We start from the raw sequence: 18,180 nt of genomic DNA on the forward strand, positions 1-18,180 counted from the left end.
TACACGGTACTCTGCGCCTTCAGGTGGCTGCGATAGATTTTTTTTTCCTGTTTGCCCGCTACGCGGCGAACTCTTCGCTCACTCGCGCTGACATCTGAGAAGCAAAGCGAAAAGCGAGAAATGGAAGAGAAGCCCGGCCGGATTTCCCCGATTGAAGGCTGCTTTACCAATTTCCTTTCGCTGGCTGTGGCATGACAATGCGGAGATGGAAGAGGGAAAACAGACGCGTTCCGAGCGCTGCACCAGTGCTAGTTTGCACCTAAACTAAACAGTCTTTAAGTTTGGTAGATCAATTTTGTGTGTTGTGGTAAATACGTAAGCTCCATTATGCAGTGCATTGGCCTTTCACTGACTCACTACAAAAAACTGCTTTCAACGCCATAAAATGCGTTCATATAATGTTGATATTCACATTGTGGCGCTGTTTACTGAGAAAAATGAATTGTTTTAAAGGAAGGAACGTTTCTGAAACTGCTCATAAGACACGCAAACTTTCATCCCCACGCGAACGCATCGAAGCGCACAGAAATGCATGTGTCTAGACACGCACCCACGTGGCTTAGACAGGCACTGTAGCACTTTAAAAGCGAATGTGATGTAGACTGATGGTAATAATGGGGCGCAGGGCTATAATCTGATACTTACAAAAGACGATCGAAGTTCCCCAAAAACCCACAGAAACATCACATACATAATCCGCGCAACTACACATCAATATTACCAATGCTTCCATATTCTTCTTTTTGATAGTGTACGCCGAATTCCATACGAGATAGCAAGACTGTTTGGTAAGAATCGAACGTCATGTCATGCAATGATATGGACTGCATCTGAATATTATGCTGCAGTGCAAGATGGGTACAATGAGCCACAACAGCACGATATGGTGCGGATGCAGCGAATTTCTAGTAAACTGCACTGAACCGGTGAAAGAAGTGCCTAGAGTACACACAAAACACGAGTCGAGCGCTGGAGTCGACGTTTGTAGAGCTCAGGTCACGTGAACAGCGCGCATCTGTCATCCAGTGCCAGCTCACTATGTAACGTTCATAAATGAAAATTTTCTTGAAGCTCAACAAAAAAAAAGGCGGACAAAAGAAGCTGACAAGGACAGTGCTTGCCCTCACAACTGAAGTTTTATTAGTCAGAAAAAAATATTGAAAGTGGTTACATGGTTCTTCACGCATGTGCAGCAGACCAAGGTGCAGCAAAAAACACTCGTATTGAGATTACACAAGTATCTGTGCTCTTTGTCATTTATTGTGTTTTTCAAGTCCTACGCGTCGAGATACGCGTATTCTTTGTTATGCAGCACAATGCAGCACACTGCCTGTCTCGTGTGATTATTATGTGGGGTTTAACATCACAAAATCATGATTTGTGAATATGAAAGATGCCGGGTGAAGGGAACCGGTAACTTCGACCACCAGGGGTTCTTTAACGTCCACCCAAATCTGAGCACACGGGCCTACAACAATTTTTTTCTTTATACGAAACGCTGTCGCCGCAGCCGGGATTCGATCCCGCGACCTGCAGGTCAGCAGCCGAGTACCTTAGCCACAGGACCACCGTGATGGCGCTCCCATACCTCTCTTAGCGAAAGCAATGGTAGCTTGCCATAAACGCTGTTCATATTCATTAAACTAGGGGCAGACTTTCGAATTAATCAAAAAAGAAGAAAGTGTCACCTACACCTAAAACAGCCAGATAAGAAATGCATTCTCTCGTTATCATTTAAAAAGAAAGTTATTATGTTTACGATATCATAAAATATTAAGACAATAACTTTCATGAAAGTACGAATGGTTCAGTGTCAAGCGGCAAATGAATTACGTATGCAAATTTCTCTGGTTATTTAGTATTTTCGCTAATATTTCATGAGGCTTAAAGGTGCTCAATTCAACTACCGTTCAAGCTTAATTGCCATTGAATTGAGCTAAGGCCATGTATGTCGGCGGAAGCTGCTCGTTTATTGTGCGTCAGTTTAAAATATCTTTTTTTAATCTATAAAGTGTAGTGGATCATGTGCACCATCGTGTATGCGCCTGCAAAAAAGGAAGAAAATACCCACGCTCCGATTCTGCGAAAACCTTTGTCGCCTTTGCCAGCCTTTCCATACGCTCCTTTTCTGTAGCGACCTCGCTGCGACTTTGCTGGTTGAATAAACTTCATCACAAAAGTAAATTTGCAAGTTTTAATTTTAAAATTTTCTTTTTGTTTTCGCACAGAAGTAATTGACACTGCAGATTTTCCACTAACTAATCATGAATAAATTTCGCCTTGTTCTACTGCGATAAAGCCTAACCCCCGTCTTCACAAACGCTCCTCGACTCGAATTTCTTCCTTCACTGGACAGAGCCCTGGTTCACCACTCGGCTGAAAATGACGCTGCGCGACTCAAGAACCGCAGCAGATTATTGCTGACATGCAGTGACTTGCCGTACCAAGAGATGGCGCTCCCATCGGCTTTCTCAAGTGAAGGCTAAGCGTTGAATGAAGGGAGGTTCTAAAATACGGGGGTGAACATCTCTAATGCGTGGGTCTCTTCATGAGAGATTAGCTGCGCTGTTTCTTAAACTGATAAGAGAAAGTGGATTCGCGCTTGCTTAACCTTCGAAGAACCTCTAAAGAAAGACCGGGCGGCGGTACTTCCTGGCAAATATTCTGGACTTTGTGGTTGGTGTGCATGGCGGCTGTAAACGGCCTGTAATGCGATGAACTGTTAGAGCGTAAGCAGCTTTCGAGGATGCGCGCGTTTTCGAGCTTTAGTTCAAGTCACTCGGGGGGGGGGGGGGGGCGTTAAGTTATGCTGCGATACTCTCTTTCTTTTTTTTTTACTTTTACTCGCGTATTCATGTACACAGGCGTTTATTATTATAGGTAGGTATTGAGTACTTGATATTGAGCATGCACCTAGCTAGTTTTTTTTCTACTCGGTACTTTTTTTTTCCTTTGCCGCATGGTTCTTTTCTGTCGTGACCTCGTTGCGACTTCACTGCTTTTCCTAAACTCATAAGCATGAGAAAAATACAAGGCTCTATATATTTCGGGACATCCTATGAGTACCACAGATGAGAAAAAAAGAAAAAAAAAGAGCAGTACACTCTTAAATAGTATTAGCAAAAAGCATAGTATGAATAAAGGATGCGTAAGTTTCTGTTTCCCACCAGAGCAGCTTTACTATAGAGGGGCTTATAAGAGAGGAAAATGAGATAAACGTGATTCACATTTACAGCAGTGGAAGTGTACATTACCAGTCAGCTTAGATAACGTTCACTCCCTAAGACCAACCAGATTTTATTTCTACATACATCTGAACGTAAGAGAAGGTAGCCAAGTTTCTAGAAAACAAACAAAAAATAATAGTCATAAACAGTGTGACTGCATACAATGGCCAATATAAGGGTAATCTTTCGGTTGAGCATAGTCTGACCCATTTGAGGCGTTCAATCAGATTGCCGAAGCTGGAGCTTTGGAGCCACAAGAGGGTTCCGAATGAAGATGAGTTGGCCCGAGAACATCGGTTTCACTTCGGATTCTTTCACGTCTATTAATTTATTTATTCATTTATTTATCTTCTCTTTAGCTACAGAGTTCGTAATTCATTCGAAGTAAGTATGAACAAACTAATTTCGCTGCCCCTGTGTGCCAATTACGTAGTATTTTGTGATAAATTCGCGCATTTTTTTTACATGTTGGTAATAAAAAAGCATAGGAGCCGTCTTATGGAAAAGATTGGAATATTTATTAACGGGTTGGGTTAAAGCTTCAACAAATATATTGCTCCTAAAATTGAATTTTCGACAGCGAAGGCGTTCACGCTATAGCCGCAACTTGTATGGCCTACCAAAAACTATACCCGTCATAAACGGATATGTGCCACAGAAATTGAATAAATTTCAGTACTCACCCTGGTCGACTAAAAACAATGATATCGACAATTATACTAACAAATGGCTGTGAAGTGACAGCGCAGAGCCATAGACCCCGAATGCGCACAACGAGAGAATACTAACGAGAAAGACGAAGGTGGCTGCGGCAAGACTGCGAAGCAATGAAAGCCCTACACCGGCGACAATGTTTTTTACGTCTACGAGAAGTGCAAACGTTTGGCTTCACTGGAGTTTAGACACCTGTGTCGTGTCTGTGACAGTTGGTGGTTTAACTAGAAGCCCCTGCGCTGAAAACTTTCATAAAATATTCTAGTACCTGGTTAAAACCTAGCAGCGACTTGAATGCAACCTATAGAAACAACCTGCATTACTTATAGTTAAATCCCATAAAAAATAAACAACCAAGCAGATTAGTCTTCACGATTCTCCAGTTTCACTCTTTCAAGCCTTGCATGGCTTAGGTGTAATTTATTATTGTCTTCTTAATTATATATTTCTGTTTACAGTGTAACTTACTTTGAGTCCATCAAGATGATATCCAATAATACTATAATAATTGTTGAAGTTTAACGCACTAAAACCACCATATGGTTATGACAGACGCCGTAGTGAAAGGCTCCGGAAATTTATACAACCTGGGGTTCTTAATGTGCACCTATATCTAAGCACACGGGCCTCAACCATTCTCGCCTCCATCGAAAATGCGACTCCCGCGGCCGGGATTTCATCCCACGACCTGTGGGTCAGCAGCCGAGTGCCTTAGCCGCTAGACCGCCATGGCGGGGCATTCAATAATACTGCTCTGGTAATGCAGTAGTTGCACATTCTAGTTTTTTTTATACCTTGCTGTAATTATGCTGAAAGTCCTCTTCTGCTAACCATCACAACCGAACAACCGTTGTGTTGACACATTTATTTCGGTACGTTTTGAAAATCATGTTTGCTCATGCACTTGTTGCGCTACCATTTTTTTCCGCTCTTAGTTTGCGCACCTTTTTTCATATATTGTCTTACCGATTCACCCAACGTATAGTCCTGCTTAGTGTATATGTTTATGAGCACGTCGCTTAGCAACGCAGGGTGGTTTCCGACATCAACACTGATTTTAGCTTGACGTCTATTGATCCGCTCACCATATACATAATGTTTCAGTAAAAGCATGACAAAAATAATGAGTCCGGGCACCTTCTAAAGATTTTGTTCTAAATAATCATAAAAGACAAGAGTGCATTAAAACAAAAGTAAGGCGTGGATTGGCTTGCGATGAAGGGCATGTGCGAAGGTTAAGAAAGGCGTTTTTGTTGCTTGCTGGATTGGCGCATACGTATACGCTGAAAAGCGCGATGTTACACAGCCAATGGGAAATATTGGCTTCTAGGGATTCGTTTTTGAGGGTTAATGGCCCGTGAAGGTCACCCTTGTAGCGGTGGCTGAACGACCCTAATGAGAAAAGCAATCTGTACTGTTACCGTTCTTTCTGCTGTAGAGTTTACTTAGAATGCAATGCATACTTCAGTAATGAGCGATGATGATTCTCTACAGTTGATGCAGAACAAGCTAAACAAATTGTAACGCCTTCGTACTACGCAACTCTGCAAACCATCTTCGGAAATTCCATGGCAACAGCAGAAGCCCAACGTACGCGAGTGGGATGATGTACGACTGCAGAAACTTAAATTAGTCTGAACGACTTTCCAAAGCATGCTTTGCGCTCACCTACTTACTATATATAAAAAGAGAAGTCAGCGTGTGGCTCTAAAAATGAATAAGGTCGCAGTGAGAGTAAGACTATATGTCTTTGTTTTGAATGAATGTATTCAGTGATCAGTGGAGTCTGTAGAAAAATATTCATCAGCAAAGAAAGGAAAGAAAAAAAAGAAAAGAAAGAAAAAAAAGAAAGAAAGAGGGAGAGAGAATGAAGGAGAGAAGGAAAGAAAAAAGGCAGATAGACCGGCAGGCATCATACTTAATGTGACATTCCTGAAGAACGCATTGATTATTACCTGATATGTTTTTGTTTTACGAACATTGGTGTATATGGGTGAATATTGGTTCTTGAATATTTAGCATGTGGCACTTGGGTGGGCTTAGTTTTGAAACTTCTTGCGGACCATGTTCATGATGCCCTTCGCTGTTAATTCCCTTATCAGACGCAACCAAATATACAGAATAGCAATGCACGATGGCAACGCCAAAATCCTTGTAGGATAAAAAAAAAAGATCGTGGACTTGGGAATGAGGGAAAATTGTAGACGCCTAAAAAGACCAGAAGAATAAAGGAGCTCAGGAAAAACGCTCTTTCCCCGAGGTTTCTAAAGACAAAGGACGCCCGCATCCCGTGTTTTGGACACTGCGCGAGATAAGCAAGAGACAAGGAAGACGGCTGGCTTTTGTTAAGAAAAGCGGGCATGCAGTGAAGCTACGATGACCTCCGTAGTAAGGCCAGCTGTGGGCGACAATGCTGACGCCTTGTGGATGCGAGCCGTTCTCGTAGGAAATGCCTCTGCTGCTAAACGTAGCCGATGATCACGGCTGAAGGACGCACAACGAGGAAGCGGCTTGACGAAATATATGTCTCAATCTTCACATTCTTGGAGCACCAATAACGATGCTTCCTGTGTTTTCAGGACACCCCGCCTGCGCAGGAGGGTGTAATATGTAAGGTTTGTGTAAGTGACGCAGGCACCTAGTCTACTTCTTTTTTCCCCCCGTAAAGATATTGTTGTTCTGTTTTCCCTTAGCCAGTAGAAAAGGCGGTATTCGCTCAGGCGTCGCCAGTCAAGCAATGCTTAGTCGCTCAGCCTCTGCAGCATGATATGCTATGCGCAGACCCCGCAACAGCGCCCACAGTGACAATGCCGGAGAAAGCAGCTCGGGCTACGAGCGAGTGGGTCATTTCTATAACGCATCGTCGTGGTGGGCGCTCACACCAGCTGAATAAGACAAATGTTCAGTTACTATAAGACAATGCCCTCACTCCACGACGAACAAAGCATAATTAACGATCACGCACTGAGCCATGCCTTGCTTGGTCATAAATTGCAACGCTTCGATCGGCCCGGTTATTTTGTCAGCATACAGTATGTGTGAACGTGTTTGTATGCAGAAAGGATCGGCCTCGTTGCATTCGACGCCGCAGTGCACGTTGATAGAAGTAGCGCACTGAGCAGAAGCCGTCTGAAGCCGTGGTACAGGCAGTCCTGCCACGGCGACTCGACGATGGTTGTCGGGCAGCAGGCGTGCCGTGCGCACTTACTCGGCAGCCGATATGCCGGTGTTGTCAAGCTGATGCATGACATGTCGCGGCGCAGCACGACGTGAGATCGAGACCGCATCGCTCACACAATTCATCACCGATGGTGACATCCCGCGTCAGCAGCTTAAGCTGAAACAGCCTAATCGAGATTTATATTAGGATGAAAGTGCTTGGGCTTTCGGCAACATTCCTGTAGAACGTCATCGCTTCGCGTTAGGGTGCAGCTGATCTTAACGAACTGTTCTAGACAGCTGACCGAGTATTTCTTCAGCTTATACGCAAGGTCTATGTGTGCAGACCCGCTTTACCAGCATGCTTCCGCGACTGCATGCTGTCGCGAGAAACTTCTCTTTCGTGACAGCAGTAGATAACGTAACATCAAAACTGAAAAAAAAAAAAAACTGGATGTTAGCATCACCATATTCTGACGTGCTTAAGAAGGCTGCTATGAGTTCATGAGGTTTTCAGTCGAACCTAATATGACGTGGTGCCAACAAAACGCCGCACAAAGCGGCAGCTTTCTATGCAGCGATGTTTTGTGAAATAAAAAAATCGTGCGTAACAGCTTTTAAATTAAAAAAAGAACATATATAGACGTGACGCAGTGTTTATGTTGGCGTACGCAAAAATTTGTGAAGAGGATTGATTGATATGTGGGGTTTAACGTCCCAAAACCACTATATGATTATGAGAGACGCCGTAGTGGAGGGCTCCGGAAATTTAAACCACCTGGGGTTCTTTAACGTGCACACAAATCTGAGCACACGGGCCTACAACATTTCCGCCTCCATCGGAAATGCAGCCGCCGCAGCCGGGATTCGAACCCGCGCCCTGCGGGTCAGCAGCAGAGTACCTTAGCCACTAGACCACCGCGGCGGGGCAAATTTGTGAAGAGGAAGGACTAAACAAAAAAACATGTTGTGCACCGACTGTAAAATGAAGCTTTCTTTGTGAATGCATGAAGAAACCAGGCTCGATCATACAACACTTTACATCATAAAATTGCGCTATACGACACGTGTTGAATAAAATTGATCTTTTTAATTTCTTATCAGCATTGTAGGTTGACGTCTTCTTTGGATATGAAAGGCCTAAATTGTCCCTCACACAAATGCTCTAATTCTTGCTGTAATTATCGTATGAGCCCCCTCCTCAGGCTAAATGAGACTGTAAAAACTTGGTATCTGCAGCATTTACAACTTCCTTTAAGCATTATACTACGCTACTACAGAAATCCTGTAGAAATGTTGTAATAAACAGTGTCATTTTTGCTTATAGTATTTTTTGCTTACTAAGGGATAACACTTGCATAAGTGGCGTGTTAGTAAACGTTACCACATCTACCTGTGGCAGTATATTATGCTACAATTGTAGCAATGTTACGGAAAACTTAGCGCAAATTGTCATACCTTTATTATTACAAAAATAACAGTTCTGTGCTGTGTCACGAAAAACCTCTACACAAATAATAAGGTATGAGAATCTGGATCCAAAACGTCGATTATTTTTTCAAATTCTTTACTTACCATTAAGACATGCAGCCCCAGAGTATAAGTAGGCTATAGATGCGTGAAATCCTTTTGATATGTGTGAGTTCCCGTTCCCGCTTGTGGTTCGTTCATACCCGCATGTATAAATTGTCATGTAAAGATGCCATTTTCCTTTATAGTTGTAAATTTTCCTGGTAATAATGATGCAATTGGTGGCTATAATGGTATGCTGTTGTAATTTATTTGACTAATAACGTACGAGTGTATGGGATGTAACTCTAGTAAGGTTACGTTGTATTGCTACTTCGTATATATATATATATATATATATATATATATGTAATGCAGAATTTAAGGGGAAGGTCAAATAACGCTGGGCGCTCAAATACGAACGCAAGGGAGAGTTCGAGACGGCATTTGTAGCGTGTTTACTTCTATCTTTCGTCCGTATTCGCACTTTCAGTCGCTCTTTATAATGCTCTTATCGGCTCTTCACTAGAATACGCGCAAATCATCTGGCAACCACATCAGATGTGTCTGACTAACATGCTTGAATCCGTACAGAACAAGGCCGCGCGCTTCATTCTGTCATCGTACTCAAAATACCAGAGTGTATCTGCCTTCAAGGACGAACTTAATCTCCCCCCTCTCACCCAACGCAGGCAGTTGTCAAGATTAACTTTTTTCACACCCTGTACCATCATCCAACACCATTCGCTCGCAAATTTATACTCCCGGCACCCTATACGTCCGCACGTGCTGACCACGCTCACAAAGTTGGCCCAATTTTTGCCCGAACAAACAAATATCAGAACTCACCCCTTGTTCTGGCAATCAATGAATGGAATTCTTTACCTAATAGCCTAGTGGACCAAACAGACACCTCTTCTTTTCAAACCGCACTCCTCGCTTTTCTAGCTATTCAAAATACAGTGTAACTTGTCTTCATCATGCTCATCTTTTTTAGGCTGTAGATTTGTGTTCCTGCCTTCCAAATACCAGATTTTCTGTCACTTTTACACTTTTTTTATATGTTTCACGCTGTACTTTGCAATTGTGTACTTTTACTGCCTTTATGATATTGTAATGTCACTTTTGTTGTGTTGATTCTTTCTTTTTACAATATTATACGTTGTGTCGGCTTTCAACCCATTTCCCCCCCCCCATGTAATGCCCATTTGGGCCCTTAGGGTACCTAAATAAATAAATAAGTAAATAAATAATCACCAATACATACCAACTAGCTCAGGTCTCTGCTGTTCCAAACACGATGGGATCTTGAAGGGTTGAATAAATTTTGAACAGGGTGGGGTGGAGCCCCTGTTTTCTTCAATGAACACGACATGTCTAAGTGTTCTCGCTGAACGCGATATGCAAGTAACGCTCGTGTAGACTTGGGATAGAGAGAAACGCAAGCGCTGCGAAATCCACCATTCTAGGTTTTTCTTCATTTATTTATCAACAGCTATAGCCTGAATGGCCGTGGCGTAGCCAGGGGATAGCACACTGGGCCCATGAACCATGAAAAAAAAAACATTTCTGGCTACGATCCAGCTGGATGGTAACAACAAGCCACAAGAGTCATTCATGATTCTATGAGGGATCATTCTAGAATATTTTGATTGCTCTGAAGTCAGGGCGTGATGAAAATAGTGATGCATGGTTCTCCTTCCTTTCCATCCCCGCTGTACATTCACGTGGGTGCACGGTTAACAAACTCTGGCAGACAAAATTTTTCCTGAGTTGCCCATTATGGGCTTGCCTGTCGTACTTTGTCGCACTTTGATGTCGCACTTTTAACCCGCAATACCAAGAAGTAACTATGAAAGTGTACTACTGAAAGCACGAAAACAAAGCAACAACATAATGAACGCTTCCTTATTCGGTTTAATTTATTCGAACGCGTGATCTTTCTACCGCAATGGCAGGTGGAAAATGTAAGAGAAACAAATCCGGCCCCTCCTAACAGTGAACCATATAGGGCAACAAAACAATTCAAAATAAATGAGCATGGGGATTTTAACTAATGGGTGTAGCGAAAACCCGCGTGTCTACGGCTTTCACCGAGCAAGCCACGAAGGCCATTTACGGAGGGGCTGTTGGAAGTTGAATGCGAACGAAATTCTCGAAGCTCAAAACCATCATCACTGCTCCTTTCGGGACACCGGTAATACACATAGGCACGCATTACAATGTCAGCGAGCAGGAGTTCTTATTGAATCATATAATCACAAATTATGGACCTTCTCAGCGATGTGCACGGCGTTTACCCAGTTCAAACGAGCGTCGACGTGGATGCTGGAAAAACGGTTTCATATGAAACTTGGTGTAGCGTTTACTCGAGTAAACGCTTATTTGAAATGCAAAGACGTGTGCGGGAGGCGTGTTGGGTTTTGAGTGGAGTGAACTAGAATCATATTCTAGTTTATCATAGTTTTGTGCAAGTTTCATCTCAGATAGGCGAGCCGAAAGAGTGTTTCCAGTCGACCTGTAATCGAGCGTTGCGGGTGGTGGAGAGGGTGAAGCGAGAAGAGTGTGTTTCGAGCGTACGGAGGAGCCGGTAGCTGCGGGCGATGCGGCGAATGCGCTGCGGGCGAGGTAGATAGTGATGTCAGTGCGCACCTGCGAAAGAAGTGTGTGAGGAGAGCAACACATCAATGTGCAGGTGGAGCGTGACCTACTTGACGCCGCTCCAATATCTGAGGCGAGGTGAATGCGTTGCGGCACGTTCGTACGGACGCATGCTTGTACGCGTTACAAACGCGACCCAAAGAGCTGCTTCACATTTAAAAGTAGGAAGAAAGTAGTAAGAAAGAAAGATGTGGATTTAAAGAAGCTAAATCCGCACTCGAATCGTGGACATCATTCCTCAAAGAAGCAGCGCACGCGGAAAGCAGCGTCGCTCGTCATCCCCCCCCCCCCCCCCGTTGGTGTTCGCGTGGTGCCGCTGGCGTCGGTGGCTCATAGAGAGCCGAGCCCGCAGGCGTGGAATTGGCGCGACGTCGCCGGCGCTGACGAGACCGGCGTCAACGTACGGGGCGCAGTTACGCCAGTGATGCGTGGCGTCGGTCTTAATGAAAGCCGCACGCAGCCAGGGAAGGGGAATCCGCATGCAGCGGAGCAAGGCGGGCGGGGACGCCTCACGGTCGACACCCACCCATTTGTTCGTCGACCGCGTTTTAACGCGCGCACAAAGCCGCGGGTGGTCGCCCCAGCCCTTAGAAAAAAGCGCTGGTGCTGAAGGGGGCTGGATGAAGCACGCCGGCGAAAGTGCGGAGTGTTGACCTTGCCCTCTTTTGTTGCTCTGCCATCTTCCGGGCATTCCTGAGTGGTGTTCATTTTCTACGCCCTACACGCGCATTATTGTGTTCACTTCGACAATCACCGGCCCTCCTTTCGAAATCGTTCAAGCGCTCACCGCTCTTCGCGTGCCTGTTAAGTATTTCTATAAGCAATGATACGATCGTTTTCCTCAGCTCCGAAGCAAGGTGTATTGGAGAAAAAGAGGTACGTACGGATTATATGATATTGTGAGGTCTGCGGGGAAGAAATAATGGTTATGGCAGGTACACTTACCTTAGATGCACTTTGAAGAATACCTAATTGATGGTCAAAATTTTTCTGCTGTATAATTTTAAGATCTACCTTTCTGCCCTCCTTGTCTCATTCAGTAATCATGAGTTGCAGTTCATCCCGTGAGTTACTCAGCAATGCAATACTCTTCATTAACGTAGATGTGAATAAGGCTGAGTATATGTGTCTGTATACGTACGGGAAAGGGAATGAGTTGGTTTGAAGCCGCGGCCAAGTGATTTGTTGTGCTTTGTTTAGTTGTGGCTGCGCGGGTGGTTTGGTTTGCCTTGATAGCTTGTAGTAAGTACTGTGTGTTATAGTGAAAGGTGGTGAGCGGTTCGGTTGCTTCGATATCGTGGTCCGAAGCCGGGCCCACCGCTTGGCGTACGAGTCCTAGAGCTTGCTTGTGGGCGGCTTCGCTAACCGGGTTACCTGCGTGTGCTGGGACTTCATTCGCATCTACGTGAAATCTTTGCAGGACACAGACCGCAACCTTGGACCACATCTTATGGGGAGGCAGCAAGGACCCTCTTCCTCCAGACCTCCTATGGCAGTCACCATCAAGTTAAGTCTGGGAGAGAATCAAGACGACCACAAGCCTGAACGCCAAGCTTCGGGCCATCAAAAGTGCTGACGAGGTGGCGACCGGGCATGGCCTGACAGCCCTCACCACCTAGGAAAGCATCAGCCACATTAATAAAGTCGTTTACTTCTACTACTCCACAAACTCATTTTTTAACTCTTCCCATTCTAGGCCTCTGAAAACTTCCTGTAAGCACGCGGTAAATAGCATTGGGGAGATTGCATCGCCTTGTCTTACAGTCTTTTTGATTGGTATTCTGTCTCTTTCTTGGTGGAGCACACTGGTGGCAGTTGATCCTCAGCAGATTTCTTCCAGAGTGTTTATACATGCGTTGCCGACGCCCTGATTCCACAGCGTACGCATGACTGCTGACATTTTTAGTGAATCAAATAGCTTCTCGTAATCTTTGAAGGCTATGTACTGTAGTTCGCGGTATTCTGAGAATTCCTCTATACCTGATTGAAAGTATATAAATGTGGTCGATTGTTGAGTAGCCTGATCAAAATTCTGCGTGTGCCTTTGGCTGATTCAATTCTAATGTTGTCTTAACTTTTTTAATTACCTATGTAAAGAGCTTGCATACGATGGAGAGCAAGCTGATCAGCCAGCAATTCTTGAAGTTCTTGTCATCTCTTTCTTATGTATTAAGAAGATGTTAGCATTCTTCCAAGATTCTGGTACCCTCCACGCCAGGAGACACTTCATAAACAGGGTGGCTAGTTTTGCTAACACAATCCCTACTCCGTCTTTCAGCAGATCTGATGTTACCCGATCCCCTTGCCTCTTTGCATTCCTCCAAGGATTTTCTAAGTTATTTAGTCATTACTGGTTGGTTGTCATATGGGTTACTGCGAGGTCTTACATTATGCTCGCGGACGTCCCGGCTACTGCACAGATCTCTGTAAAACTCCTTTGCTATTTCAACTATCCTGTTCACATTGGTAGTTAATTTGCCTTTCTTGTCCCTTAGTGCTTACATCTGTCTTTTTTTCCTATCCCAAGTTTTCTCCTCACTGTTTTGATGCTTCCTCCGTTCTTTAAAGCGTGTTGAATTCTCTCCATGTTATACCTTCCTAATCGGGTACTTCACGCTCATTAATTAATTTTGGTAACATTTCGGCTTGCACACAGTGGACGGGAAAACCAAAGGTGAAAAGACAAACGAGCACGAAAGCTCTTCGAAAGCTCTGCCAGGTCCATATTGTTTGTTGTGTTTGAGATTTTCATGCTTTCATGTGCAACAACCTCGGAAAAGAACAGCATTTAGAAATAGGTAACAGTGCACTTGAAGTTGTAAAAGACTACGTCTACTTAGGACAACTAATAACCGTGGAGCCTAACAACGAAATTGAAGTAACTAGAGGAATAAGGATGGGGTGGAGCATATTCAGTAAGCACTCTCAAATCATGACTGGTAGATTGCCACTGTCTCTCAAGAGGAAGGTATACAACAGCTGCATCTTGCCGGTACTTACATGCGGAGCAGAAACTTGGAGGCTTACAAAGAGTGTTCCGCATTAATTGAGGACGATGCAGCGAGCGATGGAAAATGATAGGTGTAATCTTGAAGAGGCCCTGCAACACTTTTTTAGCGTGGTCAGAAAACACTGCCGATCGGTAGTGGAGGCTTCCGACTACACGCGAGTCAAATAATTTAGCACAGCACATGGCCTTCAATTCACAATAAATTATGAAAGTGAGCTGAAAATTGCTTTCTCTTCACTCGACAAATCACGTTATATGCCTAAACATCACTCGTCAACGACCCACCTATCACTCATTGGCTGATTTGAACATGGTGCACTCGCTCGTAACAGGGATCGCCGCGGGAGGCCGCTACTTTTCCACACGTGCGTGCACGATCACGCTGAAAAAACCGAGCATTCGAAGAAAAAGGAAAAAAAAAAAGGCTCAAGGTCGCGAAGCGCGCATGACGTTTTTCTGAGGCCCTGCCATCCTTTCTGCTTAGCTTCCCGCGCTTTCTTCGGGACGAGAGAAGAGAGAATGCAATTGCAGTATGCGACAAACCTTTGTAACTCCACTTGCACTGGATGGAATCTGAAAATTTTTGCAGCGTTAAATTCGTGAGGCAATGGGTTCTTTTAGTAAATTCATTCCATGGTTACTTGAAAAGCGTTTTATGGCCTTTTTAGGAGACAAGGAGAGAGCAGAGTGGATCTGGGAAGAAACCAGGGTTAAGAATATCATAGTTGAATTGAAGAAGAAGAAATAGACATGGGCAGGATAACCACCGCTCTTTAGAGATAACTCACTCGATTCCCAGAGAAGTCAAGCGGGTTTGATTATAATCAAAATTTACTGAGCCATCCAGTAGTACGTTCCTCGAGACCATATTACGTGTTTCGGATGTAAACCAGACCAATTATTTAGGGAACATTGGAGACTCTCACTCACTCACTCACTCACTTCACTCCACTTCAGTAAAAAGTAGCTTAAATGAACAGAGAGTAAGAAAGGAACAGTCTGGCGCTTCGTTGAACGTTCACATTCGCAACGCCTTTACATGTCCTTGAATCTCCATCGTTCGTCCTGCCCTGAAATAAGGAGCTGCTCCCCACGGGCAATTTCAGATAGCTGAAAACACGTTCGCTTTGTGGTTCACGAGGAATGTGTCAGCAACGCATACATATTTTATAAACGCAGTTGCCAAAACTAACAATCTCAGCGCGATATGCACAGATAAGACCATGTGGCGCATCTCTCTCGGGGCTGACTGCGCGTCAAAGCCGACCGGATTCCGAACCTGGCGTGATATCGCTAGCGAGCTGTTGTGATCGTCGTTTGAGCTCCCTCACTCTGGAATCTATTCGAGCTCGCCACGCTCATCATGGGTGTCCTTTCAATATGGATGACCCTCAGCCAGAGCACGCGTATCGCGTGCAGACCGCGTTTTGTGGGGCGTGAGGGGTCCGATAAGGGGGCGTTTGGTGTGGCTGCTGCACGCGACACCATGGGTCGTGGAACGACAGCAAGAAAACGAATGCAGATATTGATAGATGAGTGGCTTATGCGGGATGCGATGGTTGAACTAATCGTATAGGCTGAATTCTTTTTTTTTTTACTATATACCTTTGGGGCCGTGGATGCGGAGTGCATATGGGGTAAGATACAGGTGCACTCTTAAAATGTATCTTTTTTCCGTTAACAGGTTTGACATTTTGTATTGTGACAAATGGCTTTAAAGTTAACCTGACTCGTTGCCCCACACCTTTCCCTTTCATAATGCATAGGGGCAAAAAACAGTCAATTGTCTGTCAAGACTCGTCTGGTCTGTTATTTATTCGTACTTCGTCTCTTCTAGTTCGCAATGTTTTTATCTTATACCATGTTTGACCAACTAACCCAACGAAACAGACTTCTAAGCTTACTTCATGTGTTGTTTAATGTCTAGGTACCACATGTGCAGAGCACTATGGTCATACAAATGCAAAAGACATAGGGAAGTTGTTATAAATGGTAGCTCAGGAACAATGCTATTGATGTTACCTTTTCTATGAAGTTAAAGGTGAGCGTGTAAAAAATTGCTCTTGAATCTTTTTTTTGTGATCGTTACTTTGCTTTTTAATGTTTACTTCAGTAATATACCTTTTCTAGAATATAGTTTTACTTAACTCGACAGGTCACCTGAACATTTTTGTTCTTTTCGCGATCTTCAGTTGTTGTTTTGTTAATTGAGTAATAGATAGCATACTTAAGATTAAAGAAAAATGGATGTGTTTGATTGTGTAGATCTCTCCTTCACTACAGTTCTTCGCCGACGCTTTCGAGAGTTCTTCGAATTTGATGACGAGCATATCATCCGTGCCATCAGAGCTTTCCCGAAGCAAAACGACTGGGCTGAAGACGACGTCAGGCATCTGTTTCATTCTTTCAGGGCATACAGTGAGACTCGCGAATCACCGATTCGAGCGAATAGCTGTCAAAAACATGTGCACCGTAACGTAACGGATGTTTTTTTTAAGAATTGTACTTTCTTAGTGCGCAGGGAACGTTTTAAAAAGATGGATTGATATGTAGAGTTGAACGCCCAAAACCAAGCATGTGATAATGGGATACCGTAGTGGAGAACGCCGGAATGTTTGGCTACCTGGGGTTCTTTGACGTGCACCAAAATCTGAGCACACAGGCCTACAGCATTATCGCCTCCATCGAAAATGCAGCTGCCGTGGCCGGGATTTGATCCTGCGACCTAGGAAAGTTTCAGAAAAAAGACACATAGGACTTTCAGAAACGCTCCCTGTGCACTGAGAAGGAATATATATATATATATATATATATATATATATATATTTAAATGTAATATAAACCAGCCCAAGTAGCCACTTTCTTGCTTGGAGTCCTGGTTGCTTGCATTCCCAAACGACAGCACGCCGCTAATTTAGGTGGCATGAAATAACACGCCTTGGCTCGTTTTCCGGAAATTCTTCGGTGACAGCTGGCAAAGGGTGGTGCGTTTGTTTGGGACGACAGAGGTATACCCCCCGACTCCTTCTTTTCTACACTCCTTGCCTTTAGGAAAACAGTGCAGTGTTTTGGGATGTTGAAGCTACGCCAACAGTCGTTCAAATACAACTCCTCCTATAGCTGGTCACAGCATAACAATGAGACCGAGTCCTTGTGGCTCTAGCTAATTACTAATTATGGTGTACTTACTTAACTATGTCATTGACTGATCACAAGACTGTCTAATTAAGAAGCTTAAAAACAGAGTAACTCAAGGAAAGACGAAGCCTTGAAAGGGACCCTGAACCACTCCGAGTTCAAAGAGAACCTCGCGGTTTCTTTCTTGTGGTTATTACTCTTGCTTCAGATTTTACAGCTTTTTCATTAATTATTTTTTGTAAAAACACGTGTGCCGTGTGGCATCCTATCACAATGTCCCACGTGTCGGCTACACGCTGTACTTGCCCAATCGAAAATGCTCTGAACGAAGTGAAAACAAATGATCACTCACGATAGTTATGCTAGACGAGGCAGAACAGGAGTGCGATATCATGACAAAGCAGGATAGAAGACAATTCACGATTGAAAGCCATCGCATTTGAATCATTGGAGAGTTTATCTGCTCATGAAGTTGCTTGAACCGGCTGCTGGTGTCGTGGATTGAGTCGAAAAGAGGGGAAATGCCAAGAAAGAATAACAGGCCGGCTCTTTTTACTTTTATAGGTTGTTCACAGGTTCCTGAAGCGCTGCTTTATCATCGATATGAAATATCGCTTTAGCCTATCTGTTCACAGTGGGTTTGTTCCTTTGGTAAAAGTGCCGGCTCCAGAGACACTTCTTGTTCGAAGGCTGCTCTATTTTTATAGGAGAGGCATTGCATAAACACGACATCAGAATAAAACGGGAAGACCGTAGATTGGT

The 18,180-nt window shown here is 44.0% G+C and overlaps 1 protein-coding gene across 2 annotated transcripts in view; it reads left to right on the top strand.

The window, feature by feature from the left end:
* Window positions 1–12,910, top strand: part of LOC142780923 (uncharacterized) — a 326,656-nt gene extending 313,746 nt beyond the window's left edge. For both annotated transcript variants that reach the window (XR_012888393.1, XM_075882175.1), the window contains one exon: window positions 12,691–12,910. Coding sequence is in view for 1 of the 2 variants with exons in the window: in XM_075882175.1 (XP_075738290.1) it covers window positions 12,691–12,846 (156 nt within the window). In the remaining variant the exon portion in view is untranslated. The remainder of the gene's footprint in view (window positions 1–12,690) is intronic.
* Window positions 12,911–18,180: the final 5,270 nt, after the last annotated feature.

This window comes from Rhipicephalus microplus, chromosome 2, assembly GCF_043290135.1.
Source record: "Rhipicephalus microplus isolate Deutch F79 chromosome 2, USDA_Rmic, whole genome shotgun sequence".
Classification (NCBI taxonomy): Eukaryota; Metazoa; Arthropoda; class Arachnida; order Ixodida; family Ixodidae; genus Rhipicephalus; species Rhipicephalus microplus.